The sequence below is a fragment of the Pongo abelii genome, chromosome 6 (assembly GCF_028885655.2).
Source record: "Pongo abelii isolate AG06213 chromosome 6, NHGRI_mPonAbe1-v2.0_pri, whole genome shotgun sequence".
Lineage (NCBI taxonomy): Eukaryota > Metazoa > Chordata > Mammalia > Primates > Hominidae > Pongo > Pongo abelii.
The window spans coordinates 73,814,893-73,833,529 of record NC_071991.2 but is presented as its reverse complement, the minus strand read 5'-3'; the positions used below and the strand labels follow the sequence as shown (position 1 = coordinate 73,833,529).

General features: G+C 33.5%; 1 protein-coding gene across 1 annotated transcript in view; it reads right to left on the bottom strand.

Moving 5' to 3' along the window:
• Window positions 1–18,637, bottom strand: part of THSD7A (thrombospondin type 1 domain containing 7A) — a 481,161-nt gene that overhangs the window by 81,824 nt on the left and 380,700 nt on the right. Inside the window, exons 9-11 of the mRNA XM_002818197.5 lie at window positions 15,532–15,647; window positions 7,640–7,772; window positions 6,291–6,394 (exon numbers count right to left, since the gene is read on the bottom strand). Coding sequence (XP_002818243.3) covers window positions 6,291–6,394; window positions 7,640–7,772; window positions 15,532–15,647 — 353 coding nt within the window. The remainder of the gene's footprint in view (window positions 1–6,290; window positions 6,395–7,639; window positions 7,773–15,531; window positions 15,648–18,637) is intronic.

Genomic DNA, 18,637 nt, shown 5'->3' with positions numbered 1-18,637 from the left:
CAATACCCAAAGCCTTGTAAAAATCCTTCACTACTTCTCATTTTTTAATGAGAAAAAAACCCCAAAACTATCCTTGCCCCTTGCCTCTAACTCACTCACAGGAACCCTAGGCAAACTGGTCAATGAGCTGTTCCTAAACATAAAGATTTTACTTCTTGTCTTTTTGCTTGAGTCATCCTATATTTAAATGCTGTTTCTCTTTCACTATGCCCTATCAGTGGTTATCACTTTTTTTTCAATTCTTCAGTGATTATTATGTATATGCACTACTAATATATTATTATGACTTGTAACCCAAGTCATGTATACCTATAGTACATTTTCTACCATACTAAGTTAACTGAATCTATTTGTTATACATTTTTAATATCTCAAGAGGCTGGGCCTAGTACCATGAAGGCAATGTAAAATATGTAGCATGCATTCAATAAATATTTATGAGATAATGTATTATATTGAATTATATTCAGAAAGTTTGGATTGGTTTTTAGAAAAAAAACTTTTTAGAAAAAAGTTACCTGTTTTCACAGCTTTCTGAAAGAGCATAATATTAACAAACATACAGCTCTGTACACTAAGATGATAGGAATTTTATTTAAAAGTACGGATCCTGCACTATTGCTATATACTGAGTTGTGTCTCCCTCAAATCCACATGTTGAAGTCACCAATGTGATGGCGGTATTTGAAGATGAGGTCATGAGTGTGAGGTTCCTATGACGGGATTAATGCCCTTCTCTGATGAGACCTGAGTGCACTTCCTCTCTCTCACTCTCTCTCACTCCCCGTGCTTTCTCTCTCTGCCTTGTTTCTTCTCTGCCCTGTAAAGGCACAGTGAGAAGATGGCTGTCTCCAAGTCAGGAAATAGGTCTTTGCCAAGAACCAAATTGGCTGGCACCTTGACTTTCACATGCACCAGAAGTGTGGGAAATAAATTTTTGTTTAAGCTACTTGATCTATAGTGTTTTGTTATAGAAGCCCAAGAAGCCTGATTAAACTCTCAACACAACATTTTAAGCATTTGTTTTATAAAAGATTTCTAATGTTTCTACAGAAACTCCTGATGAACTTAAAGAAAATACCCATTATGTAGCAGAGTAGCTAATCCAATTTAGAGAAGATTGGGCAAAAATTACTGGTGATTCTGGGGATAATTGATATAAAATTCTGCTTCAGCATTATACCACTTTTCCTTTTAAATGTAAAGGAATTGGGTCATAAATAAAAAATTCCTATGTGCTTTTCGAACTTTCAGGAATATATAAATTTTCTTTTAAAGTACTTTGTGTTCTAATATAATAGATCAGAAAAACTTTTCATATAGTTTTGACATATATAAAATATAGATTTTATCAAGACTGCATTTACTTGATTAGAAGAGACTCTACCTATATTCTTATTCCTGTGTTGCTTTAACTCATTTCTGAATAAGGATGATTCTCACAAATTTGCTTTAGAGTGAATGTCAGTGCTGAGATTATAAGTAGTTAACAGTTTACAATTTTTAAAGAGGCTCTGGGAACATAATTGTTTCCCAAATCTTTTGAAACATGTCATCACAGATGGTTCCTCCAATTGGAAAAATTATGCTATTAATAGCATTAAGAGTAAAAATGAAAGTATGTCTATAAAGGCCACTTAATTTTATTGTTAACAGGTGGTTAAAAGTAGGTACAGGCCTAGGAGGCATGGCTAGTAAGGTGATAAGAAGGAATTTGTGTTATATTTTTCTATCAATATGGAAGGTTCCAGACATTGGAGAAGAACTGAATCATAATAGGTGAACTTTTAAGTTTTGTGCTGAATGGCATATATTATATGAGACACACACATTCTCTCTCTTCTATGTGTGCTTAGTAAACTAACTCTGAATGTCCAGCTTTTGAGTATAATTTATCATGTTCTAGACAAGGGAATTTTGAAGCCTGGAATATTTTTCTCTCTTGTCTTCCATAGCCCATGTATTTTCTGGTTTCACCTTTAGCCCCTTTTTAATTTTAATTTTTACTACTAAAGTTCTTAGAGTCAACATTTTATCCCTAACCTCCCCCAAAAAGAATGCTGCAATTTCATCCTTAAAGGTAGATATTTTACTATTGTCCCAGTCTTTAAAATCTACTACTTTCATAACTATAAAATAGTTCTTCTATTGCTGAATTGAATTTGTATACATCTTCCCAAGTGACAAGATAAATTCCAGGGATTTTCTGATCCTATTGGGTAATGACTATTCAGTATTATTAGAAGTTCTGACTACATCATTGGTTACATGGCTTTCGGGTTTAGATCAAGGGCCAGCAATTTTTTTCTGTAAAATACTACATGGTAAATATTTTTGGCTTTGTAGGCCATATGGTCCGTCATAACTACTCAATTGTGCCTTGTATCATGAAAGCAGCCATAGGCAAGATGTAAAAAAATGGCTGTGGCTGTGTTCTGATAAAACTAATTACAAAAAACAGGCTGCAGACTGGATTTGGCTCACAGGCCATATAGTTTACTGACTCCTGGTATGGACAAATAGATTGATAAAAGTCATGAAGTAAACATTTCTATCTCTAGAATCATACATTGGTAAAGTTAGCTATCTCATGTCTTAGTTACATGGTATCATTCAAGTGGGAGTACAAGGACACAATAATTTAAAGTTAATAACATTTAAGTTAAATTCTTTAAAAGAAATGCTTAAAGAATCTACAAATGCAAACTTGTTAGAGAAAAAAGAAATCTATTAATGATAAGGTATAATCGCTTTTATTCATATATATAATACAAGTTACATTTTAGAGATCTTAGCCTTTTTATAACTTCAGCAATTCACTCTATGGAAATGTTACCCAAATTTCCATCTGCCATCCTATGCTATCTCTACAGCTACATTTCTACATTTCAAGTGCATACCTGGATATTTATACTTGGCTAACCCTACCATGGCCTCAAATACAAAATGTATAAAATATACTTTCCAAAATTAGCTCTACTTTTAGACCTAGAATTTTCACCAATGTAACTATTCTTAAACTAAAAATGTTGGAGTTAAAGAATCATATCAACTTTGACTCTTTTATTTTTATCTCTCTTCTATTGTCTGCTAAGTCCCAAAAATATTTCCCTCTATCGTATGTCCACAATTTATTTATTTTTGCCTATTTCATATTACTGTTGTTTCTATGACTTCAACCTTGCATTGCTACAGCAGCATACTAGCTGGCATTCAGGCCAATGTGTCTTATCTTTCTGATTTATTCTGTACACGCTGACAGATAAAACACTGCTTTCATCAGGTCCTTGCTCATACCACTTATCGAACAAGGTCTAAAATACTGATCTTGACATTTATAGCCTTCCACAAAATCACCCCAGCCTCCAGATCACATCTTCAGAGCTCAATCCACCCACTTTTCTGTGAACACATTTAATGTTTTTGTTTTTCTTACCTCAAACACTTAGCTTATAGAATTGATTTTATCTTGTATTCTTTTATCCGCTCTACTTCTTCTGATATTATGGTACAAGTCAAGTCCCAACCCATACTTTAAGTCTTTCCTCAGCTCTTCAGCTTCAAATGATTGGCTTTGCAATTGATAAGTTTCAGTCTTTAATTCTTGTTAGGTGACATTAACAGTGATCTAATTTCCCTAAAAAATATATGCTCTCTGGTTTAAAGATCTTCATTCTTTCCTAACATTTATAGCTTTTTCTACAGTCTTCTGAATGCAAAAACAGTGGAATGAGTAATTGAAATGAGAAATTCTGATGTGCTAGTGGGGACAGAGAGCAGCTTCTCTATAGTCTTTGTTGATTGATTTAATGTTTACTATATAATTATTTCTGTCATAAAAATAGCACAAGTTCATTTTTTTAAGTCTCTGACCACATAAGTAAGGACAAAGATGAAAATAGCAAGAACTTGGCGGGTTAATAATGTGGAGTTCTGAAAACAGCCACGACCATCATAGGAAGAAAATTTTGTCTTCTTGCAATTAGTAAAAGATACTTCTACATTCTTAAGACTCTCCATTTCATGTTTCTATAGAAATATAAGCTGTACGAAAAATCAGTCTTTCATCTACTCAGGAAACAAAGAAAAAGACTGTCTTCATATGGAAGTTAAAGGGATTGTTCTAAATATATTTATGAAATATCACTTGTTATAATGCAACTTTCACTTCCCAGATATCCTGAGAATGGATAAGATTGCTGAGGTACAGCAAGTTGTTTGACAAATATGCCAAGATTAGGAAGCACTATGTAAGTAGAGGCAGAAAAAGAGACACCAGTAATAGGAAATCAAAAATGGAACAATCAGAAAGATAGGAGAAAGTCGCACACTGAAGACGCTAAAGACCCTTTTATCACAGAGGGAGTGAGTAACAAGCATTCAATACTACAAGGTGGCCACCCAGGATGAAGAATGAACAGTTTTCTGATTTGGAAATGCAAAGGTTGCTGGTAATCACAAAAAGAATAGTTTTTGTACAGATTGTGGGTCAAAACCCAAAAGGCCCATATGCATACATTCGCTTGGGTTATGAACAAACAGGAAGAGGGAAGAAATTAACATTTAATGAAGACAACATGTGCCAACTGCTCTAAGGCTTTTGTGTTCTTAGCCTTAAAGGGAGGAAATGAATCATACAAGGTTGTGTGGCTTATACTTCATCGGCTGGAACTGAGGCTGTTTTTCACACTTGTGCTGCTTCTACTGATCTTGTATTTCCTCCAGTGGTGTTTTATAAAGATATGGATTTCATCTGCTTTACCTAATTTTATTTCACATTTTGATCTCTGGGTATTGTTTGTGCATCTATTATGAAAATTTGAATAATCCCAAAATATCATTTGGTCCAAACCCCTCTTTTTTTTAATCTAAATAAATTGAGGTCCAGAAGGTGAAGGGATAAGTAAGACACACTGTATTAGTAAAAGAACGGAGACTAAAACTTATGTTTCCTGATTCCCAAACTCATGCTCATTTTCATTATAACCTCTATATAGAATCCAAAATATATGCAAATCAATGCCTGATTCAAGAAGGAGTTAGCAGAGCATGACAAGAAGATCTCATATCACTCAATTTCTTAAAGAATGATTTGAAATGGAGGAGAACGACTTTCAGTTCTATATACTTAAGTCTCTATAACTGTAAAGGGAGTCACAGTTATGTTTTAATTAACCAAAGTTGATGGTGGGAGATACATAATGAGAATTATGCAAATAAAATAAAATTCTAAAAAATACTGCAACTAGGAATTTAAGATTATTTGGAAACTAAGTTTTATGTTCCAGATGAAGACTTCTAAAAGGAAGATTATAAAAATAGGGGATTTTTTTTTTTAACAAAACAGAAGCATTTTTTTCTTAAAAGGCAGTTTTTTTCACTGTACAGAAAATGAAGTCCCAGATCAAATCAGCAAAAACTGGAATTCTGCTCTATATGTTCAAATTTTTGTATCAACATGAAATACGTAACTACGCATGGGAGAGCAAAATATGTTTTTTATAAATTAAAGTTGCTTGCATATTCAATTATGTATCATGCTACATTTTAAATACACAGCAGGAGCTGTATATAAGTCAATATGAGTAAAAATAATCATGTGCTCTTTAAAGACTGAATTTGCTATGTCTGGAAGAAACAACATATTCCAAAACTTTAGTTTCTATATTCCCTATAATATCTAGTAAATAATTATGGCAAGGTTGAACATTCTCATTACCCATTTCTGCAAGATTCCATGTTATTTAGTGGTGCAGATTGCAATTAAGTAAATAAGTCTGCCATTTAAAAATCAGTACTAAATATGAACAGAATTGTGGATAGCCATGAAAATGAAAGAGATGTCATTCTGAGAACTTCTGAAAAAGTTAACTAATTCTATTACATTGTATGTATGCACATATATAATGCATATAGGCAAGGAGGTAAGAATCTTATTGCTTATTAAGGTAGCATGCAAAATGCTGTGGAATACCGTAATCTAACAACAAACAAACAAACAAACAAAAAAGCTTCAGTGTACCATTTATGTCATAACTGAAAGCTTGGCCTGACTTTCTTTCAGACATAAATGAGAGAAAAATTCAAGAGTTATGAGCTAATGCCAAAGAACAATGGGAACAATTTAAAAAGACAAGTTTCTATGTCCTGATGTTTTGTGGAATGGCTCATAGCAGATTTATATCTGCTTTGCTCTGTTAGCTAAGCATGGTGTCCAAGTGGCAAATGCATCAAAACAAGAGTTAAACTAGCGATGCTGGAGAAACGAACTGTGGAATAGGGCCTCCCACCTCTTGCCTGTCGCCCAGGCCCACAGCCTTCCTGTGCTCCAGGGCTGTCTTGTTGCACGCTCCAAGGGACTAATTGGCATCTGCGCCATTTGTGAGTCTTCCACCTACAAGACAGGAACAGAAGCCCAGTGGAGAAGACGCAAAAATGCCAGCAAATCACAGAGACACAGCAGCATGGAAACATGACTTTGACCACTGCAAACACATTTATTTAGCAATGCTCAGTTCTATCTAAATTTAATTTAGATCCCCATCTAGGCTTTAGAAGAAGTAACATTAAATATAAGAGTACTTTCTCTGGCAGTGAAGACAAGAGTACATCATTGTCAAGTTCTATAGGACTCTACAGAGAACATTTAGACTTTTTAATGATTAGGACTGCAAACAAATGCACCAGATGGCCCCAGAAGTGATGCATGCCATTTAAATAATGTATATTTATTTTATTCAGGTTATGAAACTGTATTCAAGTCATGAGTCTTTTGTATAGTGCTCTTTTGGTTAGCATTGTAGGAGTATCTCAGCAACTGTAATTATAATATGCTTTACAAAAACAAATTCCAAAAATAAATAAGTTTGAACCAGTAGTTGTCAATGTTCATGGTGTAAGTATACACTTATAGTATTTGTCATCTCAGAATTAAAGACTGATATATTAAGATGGCAAATTTGACAATGTCATCTTAAATATTTATTTTGTGATTACACTTTTCATTAATTGATGCCATAATACTTCCTTTGCTTTCAGGACTGCAAATGTATATGTCAGATTTCTCTTAGATAATTTCTGTCTTAATCATGAGGAGGTAAAATTTCTCTAACAAATTATCAAGACGATATATAGCTTCGATAACTATAATTTTATTTGAGGTGATCACAAATGAACAGAACAGCCATCTTACTAGCATCATTGAGATACAGATGTCATTTCCTGAGCCAGAATGCGAGCATTTATGATTACAAACAGGTGCTCTTTGGAGCAGGGGAGTAATGCTTAGGCTAGTCTTCTAAGTGAAAAAGAATTGCTTCCTAAAGTATACATATTTCATAATTATTAATCACTTTTCAGCATTTCTTATATGTTATATCAACGTAAGACATTTCCCCAAACTACTGGAGCTAACACCACACCTTGGAAATTTATACAAATATTTGCCTCCTTGTACATCATTTCAGTAGCACAGCAGCTCTGCTGAAGAGACAAGAATGGCAGCTACAGCCATAAACATCCCAACTCAATTGAGCCTGTGGAAGGAACAGTGTTGACTTCCTTTCCTCATCCTAGGAAAGGATGTGGAGTTGACGTATTTGTTCAGCTCCTCCCTCACGACGCATTTCTCTAACCCTACCTGTAGCTTTGGCACACTTGAGGTGCCTCGCAGGCCTTCTCTTCATAGAGGGGATCTGTGCAGTCTCGGCCCCCGTTGGCTGGCAGCTGAATGATGATCCGGTGCCTAGACTGCTTCCTGATACTGGAGTCCCCTGCAATGAAGCAGTTTTTTAACCTCTGTACTTTACACTGATAAGATAATCTCTAAATACCAGTCTGTGTGAAGAAATTACATTGCCTCCAGCTACATGTGCTTTGACATCCCTGAGAGGCTTCACCTGGTTTAAACATTCACTAAATTCTCCCAAAGACCATTTATATCAAAAACCCAATCAACTCATATTTAAAAATAGAGAAAATGTGAAGAATGGAGAAAACAGTTCTGCAGTCAATTAGCCTTCCTAAGGTGCGGTTACAAAGTAATTGCTCTTTTGTATAATTCTTTCCCTTGAGGAATATGACAGATCTAATTAATTTATTTTCCTCTACCTTAAATTTATTGTCATGCTATTTTGCCTAGCCCTGTTTATCACATGGGACTCATACACATGTAATGAATCTTCTTTAGGAGAATATATTCAGTGCCATAATGTGAAATTTTATTTCTTTGTTATTCATTTAATTTGAAATGCATAACTTGCAAATTATTCCGGTCATTTATTATTCATGTTAGACAGTAAGATATTCAATTCACGTCACATTCTAAACACGAGAGATCTAAGTCGTAAAATGAAAGTGGTTTCTTAGAGGCAGACACAGACTTTTTAGAGAAGCAGTCAAAATAGCAATAATTACTATAAATAAGTAACTCTAAAGTATGTTAAAAATGGAAAAATTAAGATATACTTTCAATAAAGACATCAACTTGACAGTATGACTGATGTAAGGATTCAAAAATCTTTTAGTATACAGATCATATAGCGTATAAAACTTGCCAACTTTAATAAAATATATTTCAACTAACATTACATACACTTTAAGGATGAATAGCTGCATGGCACAGGGTTTTACTTACAAAATAATTCTCTAAAGAATTATGTTAATAGAATCCTCCTAATGCATTTTCATTATTTTGCAAGATCTTCAAATATTTGATACATAGACTACAGGAACAGAAATATTGTAAAGGATTAGCAGCTCCTAACAATTAATGTTTAATCAGAAATCAAATGAAACCTTTTAAAAAGATACTGTGGTGGTGGAGAAAGTATGATTTGATGATTAGAACATTCCCATAATGGAACATGTTTTCTCATTAAGTCAAAGGTATTCTTCAGCATGGTCTGGGCAACTGACTCACTGCCATGTTTAGAGAGGATTTCTGTATTGGATGGGAGAATGGATCAGTAAATGGCTGACTTCATAGGAGAATCTCTTTAACAACAACAACAACAACAACAAATTTCTGGGCCTATACCCAGGACTACTAAATCAGAATCTGGAAGCTGGGTTTGGGAATATGATATTTAAAAATCTTGCCAGGTACTTGGGATGAAGGGCCAAGTTTGAAATCTACTGTAATACATGACCTTGTACGACCTATCCCAATGCAAGATTCTGGGCTTACATGTAACTTTTTAGAATTATTGTTCCCATTGTGGGGTGTAATCTGTACTATTAATGATGGCATAACTATTTTAATGAATAAGCGGGATACTACAGGTAATGGAGTAGGGAATTGGGGGCTAGAAGTATTGGGCAGCAGAGAATTAAAGTATTTGAAAATATTGTCATGGACTTTTAACAGTAGTTTGAATGCCAGCTGCAACTTTTACATGTTAAATATAATTTATCTAGGGAAGATCTAAGAAATGTCAACAGGACTTTTAATAAATTGCTAATGCAGTCTCCATCTATTATATTGTCCAAATGACCTGTATTTTAAGGCCCAGGTGATAAATTCCTCTAATAATTCAGAGCTAGGGAAAATTTTGTTTCCCTTGACAATCTGTTAAGAATCCATTGTACTTCTATTTTTTGCTTCGGTCACCAGAATCTCAGAGCTAATTTTCTTTCCAATTGAAGGAGCTTGCCTCAGCTTTGATTTTCTAGCATAATTTTTCTCTCCCTCTTCCTTTTACCCCCTCCCTATTCACTACCTGGCTTTGCCCTTCTTTTACAATTTCTATTTTTTTCTTTTGTTTTATGTTATGATCTGTCCATAATCTTTTTTTTTTTTAAAGTATACAGACTAATTAGACTCATCATTTGTTTAACACTGGGGGAAGCAGGGAGGTTTCTGTTTGTTTGTTTTTTAACGGGGAGGTAAGACGTAAAGGGCTCAAATGGGTTTTTGTTTTCCAGTTGGTCAAAATTCTTAGAGGCAATTACTCTCCAATCGGCAGATAGAGAGGACAGACACAGGATTAAGACCAAGGGATTTGGGGACTGGTAGAAACAATGAGTTCAGCATTAGTGGCACCTCATAGACTAAAGCTCCTAGTTATTAACTACCTAGATGGCACCTGGTGCATAGCCAGGGCTGTTCTACTTAAGGATGCAGCTACCAAACATTAATGTTTCAATTCTGTTTGTTGATTTGAAAGAAAAAATGTCCCTTAGAATACATTTCTGAAACATTCTCCTAATGCCTTCTCATCACGAACTCCACAAATTAGTATTAGATATATAAGACTATGATGACTCTCTTCACGTCCTTAATGGATTCCAGAGTGGCAATCCATTTATTCTTATAAAAAGTTCAAATTCCTTAACCTGGTACAGCCTACAGGATAGAGATTGTGACTTGATTAAAGTGGAACTCTTCAAAGATATGACACCCAGAGAAGAAGTTTAATGGGGTTACCCAGGAAGTGTCATGACATCTATGTTTTTACCCATTGGGAGGTCTGTTTCTTCTTATATTGCAGTTAAGAAATTGCTTGTGTACTCAAAGTTACAGTGCTGTAGAGCTTTGCCGGGTTATAGAGTCCTCAGATCAGAGAGCAGAAAAAAAGGAAGCTATACAGCACACATTAAAAACAAAAAATGGAAGTTTCCTCATTAATAACTTGAGCTGGCAAACTGGGAATTTTATACCTTTCATCATCCCCTGCTTGTATTTATGCTCGTTTTATTATACGTGGTTGATATCTTTGTAGTGTTTCTATTCATCTGTGTGTTTTATACCTAAGACAAGAGTCACATGTAGTAAGTGCTTAATAAATATTTTCTGAATGCACAAACACATTTATTTCACATCTTCTCAACTGGATTATTAGTTAGCACCTTCTATTTCTTTCCACTTATTCCTTTATAGTGGTAAGCACATGGGTACCAATGCTGTGCATTGAGGATTAATAAAAATAACTTTTGTTTTCATTGGAAAACAAATGGAAAAAATCACGTTGTTTTCATTGGAAATAATAAGTACGGGAAAAATAAGGGCACCTGCCTGTGACGTTTGTGCTTAAAAATGCCTATCCAGGATAGGAATGGAAAAAACAGATCATACATCTAGCAAATAATCATGTGATGACGGGGTACACAGATTCAGAAGGTATGTAATCTCTCACACAGTTATAGCATTTTTCAGATATCTTAAGACATTCAAAATAAATTTCACCAGAGAAATTACTTGATAAAAAGTATTTAAAAGGCAGGAAAAACTGATTCATTAAACTGGATATGGGATGGATTGCGGTTGAAGCAGCACAGTAATAGGAAATTGAAAGGGAAATGTTTCATGCAAGGAGCAAAATGTAAAGGTAGTATTCAGATCTTTGGTGGTAATTCTAGTGTTCTAGTGATTCAGGACATGAGGAAGAAGCCTCTGCAGTATTCCTTCTATTTCTCAACACAATAAATGCAGTGAGAAAAAAAAGGAGCAAACAGAATTTGAGCAACCAAATATATTATTTGATCAAAAGTATTGATTTTTTAAAATTAGAGGTACAAATAATTTATGTGCATAAGTTATTTCTATTTTTTAAAATGCCCTCTGTCAAAATTTACAAAAATTTGAAAAACACGTTAGCAAGTGCACTGATCTGAGGATTAAACTACATTCCACTTAATACTGATCTTTATCAGCATTGATTTTTCAAGGGATATTTTAGAAGAAGGTTGAATAACATTTCAAACAACTCTTTTAGTGCTTCCTGGAATCCTACTATTCTGTTTTATTTTGTGCAATAGTATTGTGTATTTTAATTCTTTAAAGTGATTTTAAAAAGAAGGGTAGTCCTGCACTTTAATAAGCCCAACATCCTTGTAAAATTTAGACTTTACTCGCAGAATTAAGTAAAAAGAACTACCCCATCTTTGAATTAATTTTCTGTTGCTCTTACCTCTCTTTGAACATTCAACTTTGTTTAGCATTTTTAAATAGTGTGTGTAAATTGGTGTAATTTCAAAATGATGCTTGGATTATTTCCATTTCTTATGAAATAATGAAAAAAGCTAACCTCATGCCATTGCTTTATTTTCTTCACAACAAAAGGCTAGCTTTCTATAACACCATTGTCTTTTTATTCTCAGTTACAGCAGTCTACAGGCAAAACAGAAAAAACTGCTTCTAGAGCACAAAGCATCTTGGCACTGTTATCCAACAATGACCCTTCTATCACTCCCCAGTCTTTAAAAAAATTTTATTTCCTCAAATACCCAACTGAGGTGATTTTTTAAAAATTGGAGTGCCTAGGTTTAGGGTTCCGAAAACCTTTTGTTCTAGGAGAAACAACATGAGCTGCCAAGTAAAACAGTCAGCACTCATTCCTTGCTCCGGGTGACATGACCTGTGTTCAGGGAAACACTGCTCTGCCTCTTAGAGAGCCTCTTGCTTCCAAGAGAGCCAATTCCCGAGTTGGCATTTTTGCACTCCTTTGCCACCACCATCCCAGGAACACCAGGAGAGAATAGTATCCTAGTGGTACCGTGCATTTTTACTTACAGAGGTTTCCTACCTTCCCCCAAGAGACCAACCCAACTAAACCCATTACGCCTCACATGCCTGTCACTCATCACAAGAAATGAGCCCTCCCCAGCTCCAGGTCATTCATCATCACCCGGACCCACAGCACTATCTACCCGTATAACACGATTCAGTTTCTCATTCCTTTACATCCTCTAGCCCTTCTACCGCTGCGCCCACTGGAGCACATGGTCTCTCATCTTCAGTCTCTTCTGGGAAAGTTTCCTTCACATCTTGGGCTCCAGTGGGCTGGTCGTTCCAAAATCACATCTTTCTCACAGTCATTTAAGGCTTTCCTGATGTCTCTAATCCTCACTTGGAATTCTTTCATGTGGTTCATCTTTCAAGAAGATCTCTTGTACCTCCTTTTCAATATGATTTTCCTTAATATATTTGCTCTGACATGATTATTCCATTCCGTTCCTTAGAGCTCTTTCTGTTTTACCATTAAATTTTGTTATTGAACCATGTAAGTCTTACATTATCTGGGCTGTGCAGAAGAGTTCTATATGTTAAATGCGATTAAAAGCTTCCTTGATGTCTGGGACTGTGATTTCTCTATATGACCATTAGTGTGCTAGTTATATACAGAAATCAATAAATAAGTAATTAAATAAGAATTTATACATATATACACAAATAAGTACTGACTTAATTAAGACCTATGTAGCATTCACAATCTATTCATTCTCATCTATCTGCTAAGAAGTTTTTTTAAGTGCTTTATGTGAGTTATCACAGTGTTTTATATTTTTTATTTTATAAATGATCAAACAGCGAAGAGCAAATCAGTTTCTTCATACTGTAAAAATCACAAATTTAAAAATCATGTTATTTTCTTTTCAAGTATGGTTTTTTACTCCTAAAAAAGCTCTATTTTTTCTTTCCTTTCCAGATGTATATAATACATAACAAAATCACAAATGTGTTTTCAAGAACTGAAGAAAAAATTTATAGGCTATTAAAATGGTTCCTAATTCCTGGATACATTCCAATATCCAAAGTTATTTTCAAATAAAGGTCTAAAGAAATGAGAAAAATTCTGATTCTTCACTTTTATTAGTGACTACTCTGGAATCAATTTAATAAAATATTTTCTGTTCTTTTTTAAACTTTACTTCCTTGAAATACTTTAGATCAAATCAACTTTTTAAAAAGAGTAATTTACACAATACAAGAAAATATCCAAAATAAGGGAAAGGCAAAGTCTTTCCACTTTCAAAATTTTCACTTAAAATTTGTTATAGACTATTGACAATTTGGTTATAAATGTAACTGCACGTTTGGAATTATTAGTAAATGAACATATTCCATATAAACAGAAAAGATCAAGTATAGAGGCATCAAGAACAAAATTTGTAAGTGTATTAATTCTATGTAATTAATGCCTTTTAATTGAATTAATTAATAACCAACAATTACCACCTATAAGTGCCATCATAGATAAAATATTAATCTATAAGAAAGTACAATTCTATTGCCAACTGTGACCAGTGTTAGTCAGCTTAAAAAAAAAAGGAATAAGAGAGGAAAATCTGGATTAAAATGTCAGGCAATGACATTGCATAGCAAGTTCATGCCATTAACATGTTTATAAAAGTTAATGCTTATAACTCCTTTTAATTTGCCAAAAGCTATTTAAATGTCTTAAAAGACTCCTAAATAAAAATATTTTGCAGTGGCTCGTGCCTGTAATCTCAGCACTTTGGGAGGCTGAGTTGGGTGGATCACTTGGGGCCAGGAGTTCTAGACCAGCCTGGCCAAAATGGCAAAAACCCATCTCTACTAAAAATACAAAAATTAGCCAGGCGTGGTGGCATGTGCCTATAGTCTCAGTGACTTGGGAGGCTGAGGCACGAGAATTGCTTGAACCCAGGAGGCTGAGGTTGCAATGGGCCGAGATTGAGCCACTGTACTCCAGCCTGGATGACAGAGTGAGAGATTCCGTCTTAAAAATAAAATAAAATAAATTAAGAAGAATAATAATTTTCTATCACTTCTAAGTTTGTGGTTTAATTTTATTTGATATTTCAAGGGTATTAAATAGAAAATCATCAAAAGGAAAATCATGTTTCAACTATATAAAAATATAATAACACAGTAAAAGTATCCATTATTAAATTTATAATACCTAAAGGATTTGATTAAATTTTGACAACTTAAAATAGTTTGTTAAGCTAGAAGTTGACTCTTAATTGAATCTCTCTAGTAAGTGTTAAGAAACATGAAAAAAATAAAAGCATAAAGGAAATTTAGAAAAAATTATCTGTATTTGTTGAGTAAGATAAGAAATAGGAGACAGCGTCATTTGTAACACTGCAGGAAAATTTGCTCAGTTATTGCATAAATCACCTGGAGGATGTTGATACCTTTCTCATCAGCAATGAGAAAAGACCCTGTCCTAGAGGGTAAAGAAAGAATTATCAAAGTATTTGGCTTGATACTAATGAGTCTTTGTCTGTAAGTAATAAAAGCAAAACTAAGCCTAACTGGGAATAAATATTCATAAATTCCTCATGACACATTACATGTTGGCAGAGAAACAATTTGGCCATTTTTCTCTTTCTTTTATTCCTATTCTTGGGGCTGCATAATTGAATCTGTAGCAAATCTGGTCCCATGTTATTTTTTGCCATTAAGTAGGATGAAAGCCATGTGTACTGATAAAAGCACTGTATATCATTTAAAAATACATAAACCACGATATATTCCTTCAGAACTAAGGTGAAAGTAAACATTATTAATACAATAAGATTTAGAATCCTTCACTTTAATCTATATCATAAAATTTCAAGCCAGGTTTTGGCATAAACCTTACTTGTCTGGTATTCTAAAGCTATGTTATTTCCTAGAGGGAAACTAACATTTTATGGCATGCGTGTCAAATCAGGTTTACATAGCCCTGTGCAAAACTCACAAACATTGCTAGGCCAGAAGACCTCAGAAGTCTACCGAGGGGTTTTCTAGGTGAACAGCCTTCCTAACTCTGCAGACCATACCTTCTTTACACGAAGAGGGGCATGATGTCCAGTCACTGTATGGGGTCACAATACAGTCCTTCTTACAAGGAAGCAGACAAGGCCTTACAGTTTCAGGTCGAAGGCTTTCAGGACATCTAGAAAGGCAAAGGGAAATTATTAGGCTTCAATAGTAAGGCAGAAAATCAGATAATTTAATTTCTCTAGAATTTTCACTGGTAAAATTGCAAAACAAGTCACTCATCTGTATTATTTAACTTCCAGGAGTCTTTCTTTCCGCTACAGGCAAGAACTATACAACTAAATTGTTTCAAACCGGACCTCAATAAAGCTTCTCAAGGAAAGATGTGCAGATTTACTAATAGCAATAATGCTATTTAGAAACAAATATAACACTTATACCTTATCCTCTTATAATAATCTCTCCATTAATAAGTATTTATATTCTAATATGTTTTAAGAAAAATTTTGTGAAAATTTAAATTATGAATTTAAGGATCTAATTCTATGATACATATTTGTATGACTAGGCCTTTTGCCTATTATACATTTCCAGGTTATTCTACATTTTTACAAAATATGTATTGCATAAAATAAATTTATAGTGGAGTATATTCTTTACACAGTACATGCTCAAAACACAATACTGTATTAATAACTATATATTTAATAATAATTAAGATAATAAAACTGTATAAATCAATCTGATAAGCAGTTTTTGCTTTATTCCTGCTTTTATTTAGTGCATCTATTTGTGTTTTCTTTTCCATTAGTCCCTAGTTTTAAATGATGGGATTTAATTTTTTTTATGTTTTTATAAACTACAATATCTTTTTTGGAACAAAAACAGTGAAGATAAAGATAGTAAATTAGTAGTTTAAAGAAAAATAAAATACTGTATTTTTGACATAAATTATAGTAAAATTAACTATTATTTTCAAAATAACAGCAAAAATATATTATTTATTGGGAACGCAAGAGAAAGATAAGGATGAAGAACACTGAAATGTCTAACTTCATATAAGCTTTCACTTCTTAAGAGATAATAGGAAGCTGATGTATAGGTTTTAAATATACTGTCTTATTCAAAATATACTTAGTATATAATTTTTTACACTTGAGCTTAGCCAAAAGGCTGAGAAGTAATAATTTTTAAATTTCCTAATTCTTCTCTGCATTTTCACGATCTGACGCTACTATTTCTAGAGGTCAAATGCTGATCATGAGCCTTAACACTAGAAAAAGATGTAGCTTAGAAAAGTAAAACATAATAACATCATTCATATAATTAAAAGTAACAAATAACTTATTCTGATTCCTAAGCAATTCTCTTTTGAAGTCATATAAATCCCTGCCATGTAAGCTAACAGGCAATGAAAAAATAATCTAAACAACTAGTATAGTTCTTGCTAAAATAAATTGGCAAATCAGTGGGAAATAGGATTTTAAAATACTCTATATAAGAGAATTCAAATATTTTGTAGCTCAAGTTTGTCTTTTGTCAAGTAAGTTAATCAGGTTTTCAGAAGTGAACTATGAGTGAAAAAAGTCAACATCATTAATCTATTTCCCATAATTTCTTTATAGTATTTTGCTGATACTTTGTTTTTAACATATCTTGTACTATATTTATGTAAATTTTCTTTTTCATACATAAACACTATGCTTTATTCAATTATATAGATCCATGCTCTCCTCTCTTACTTTAAAACCCCAGTGTTTATTTGGAAGTGAATTTTAAAATATATAGGATTCAACATTTCAAAAATAATCTTTTTGATTTATCTTGAGCTGGAATTTTCCTAATTTCTATGACTATTCAAAGTCATGGACAACAAATAAATTTAGATTTGAATCATAGAAGCAAATTTATTATTACAAGTTAGATTATAAACCAGGAGAATTACAATTTAACCTGCATTCTTAACCAGGAAACATTATATGGCAAAACTCCACATATAATTCAGTTAATTCTTTTGGAACTATGAAATTATTGATCAGTAATTATTATTGTCAGCACTTTTGTTCAATAAGGCAATTTTATAACTTTAACAATGAGAGAGCATTACTCAGTTGCATGCTCCTCGGATATTAGCCCTGAATAAATCAATGAAATTTACAATGTTATCATTGACAACCTCCAAATATTCTGTTTTAGTTGAGAAATAGTCACAGCAAGATACTTGGCTAACTGTGGAGAACAAAATTACAAACAACAAAGTTGTTAAATGAACACACAAAGATAAATTATACAGCCTAAATTACATCCAATAAAATGAATTTGGACTTCCTTTGGCAAGGCAATTGGTTCAGTCAACATGCTTCTTTTATCCTTTGTACTGTTTGTATTTAGTGTTTGTGGTTTAAATCAAGAAATTGATTTCCTTCCAAATCTTATTCAAGGTCAAATTAAACAGATGTGATAGGAACTGAAGTTTGTTACCGGGAGTATAGATAAGATCAATAACATTGATTTTACCATTGCACAGTAATCTGTTTTATTAAGAGAAGTTTAAAACAAATTTTCAATTTGCATTTTTTGGTTCATATACCTAGTATTGGAAACAATTCACTGAATTTAACCTAGCATGTAGGGAGAAAGGCAATAATATTTTCTTTTGAATTCACAGTATTTGCTTGATTTGCTAGAATTTTAGAGGTAAAGTACATCCATTTGATTTAACAGGTCTATAGATGCACATAAGTCATTGAATGAAGGCTGCAAGGGTGAAGCAAATTTCTAATGAATTATTGTGGTAGTATGACATGGGGCTTCAGGATACCCTTCCTACTGATTTAATGCTGTTAATCCAGCAGGCTCTTTCACATATAGGCGTGTACATATGTACATCCATTACTCAGGAAAAATATTTTGTAGCTTATATAAGTGAGGAAAATGTCAAAACAGCAACATTTGATAGGTGATTAACCATGGGACAGGAACAGAATGAGCTCACTGGTAGAAGCTCAGCACGATAACCCTCATCCTGTGCCACAACAGGTTGGTCCTGTGCCTGCGTAGTGAATATTTCTACCTTTGTTCTTGATCCAGCAAGAGTCAGAATCCTCCAGGACTTGGGACATCTGCTCTTGCTGTTACCACTTTTGAATTTTAATACACTGTACA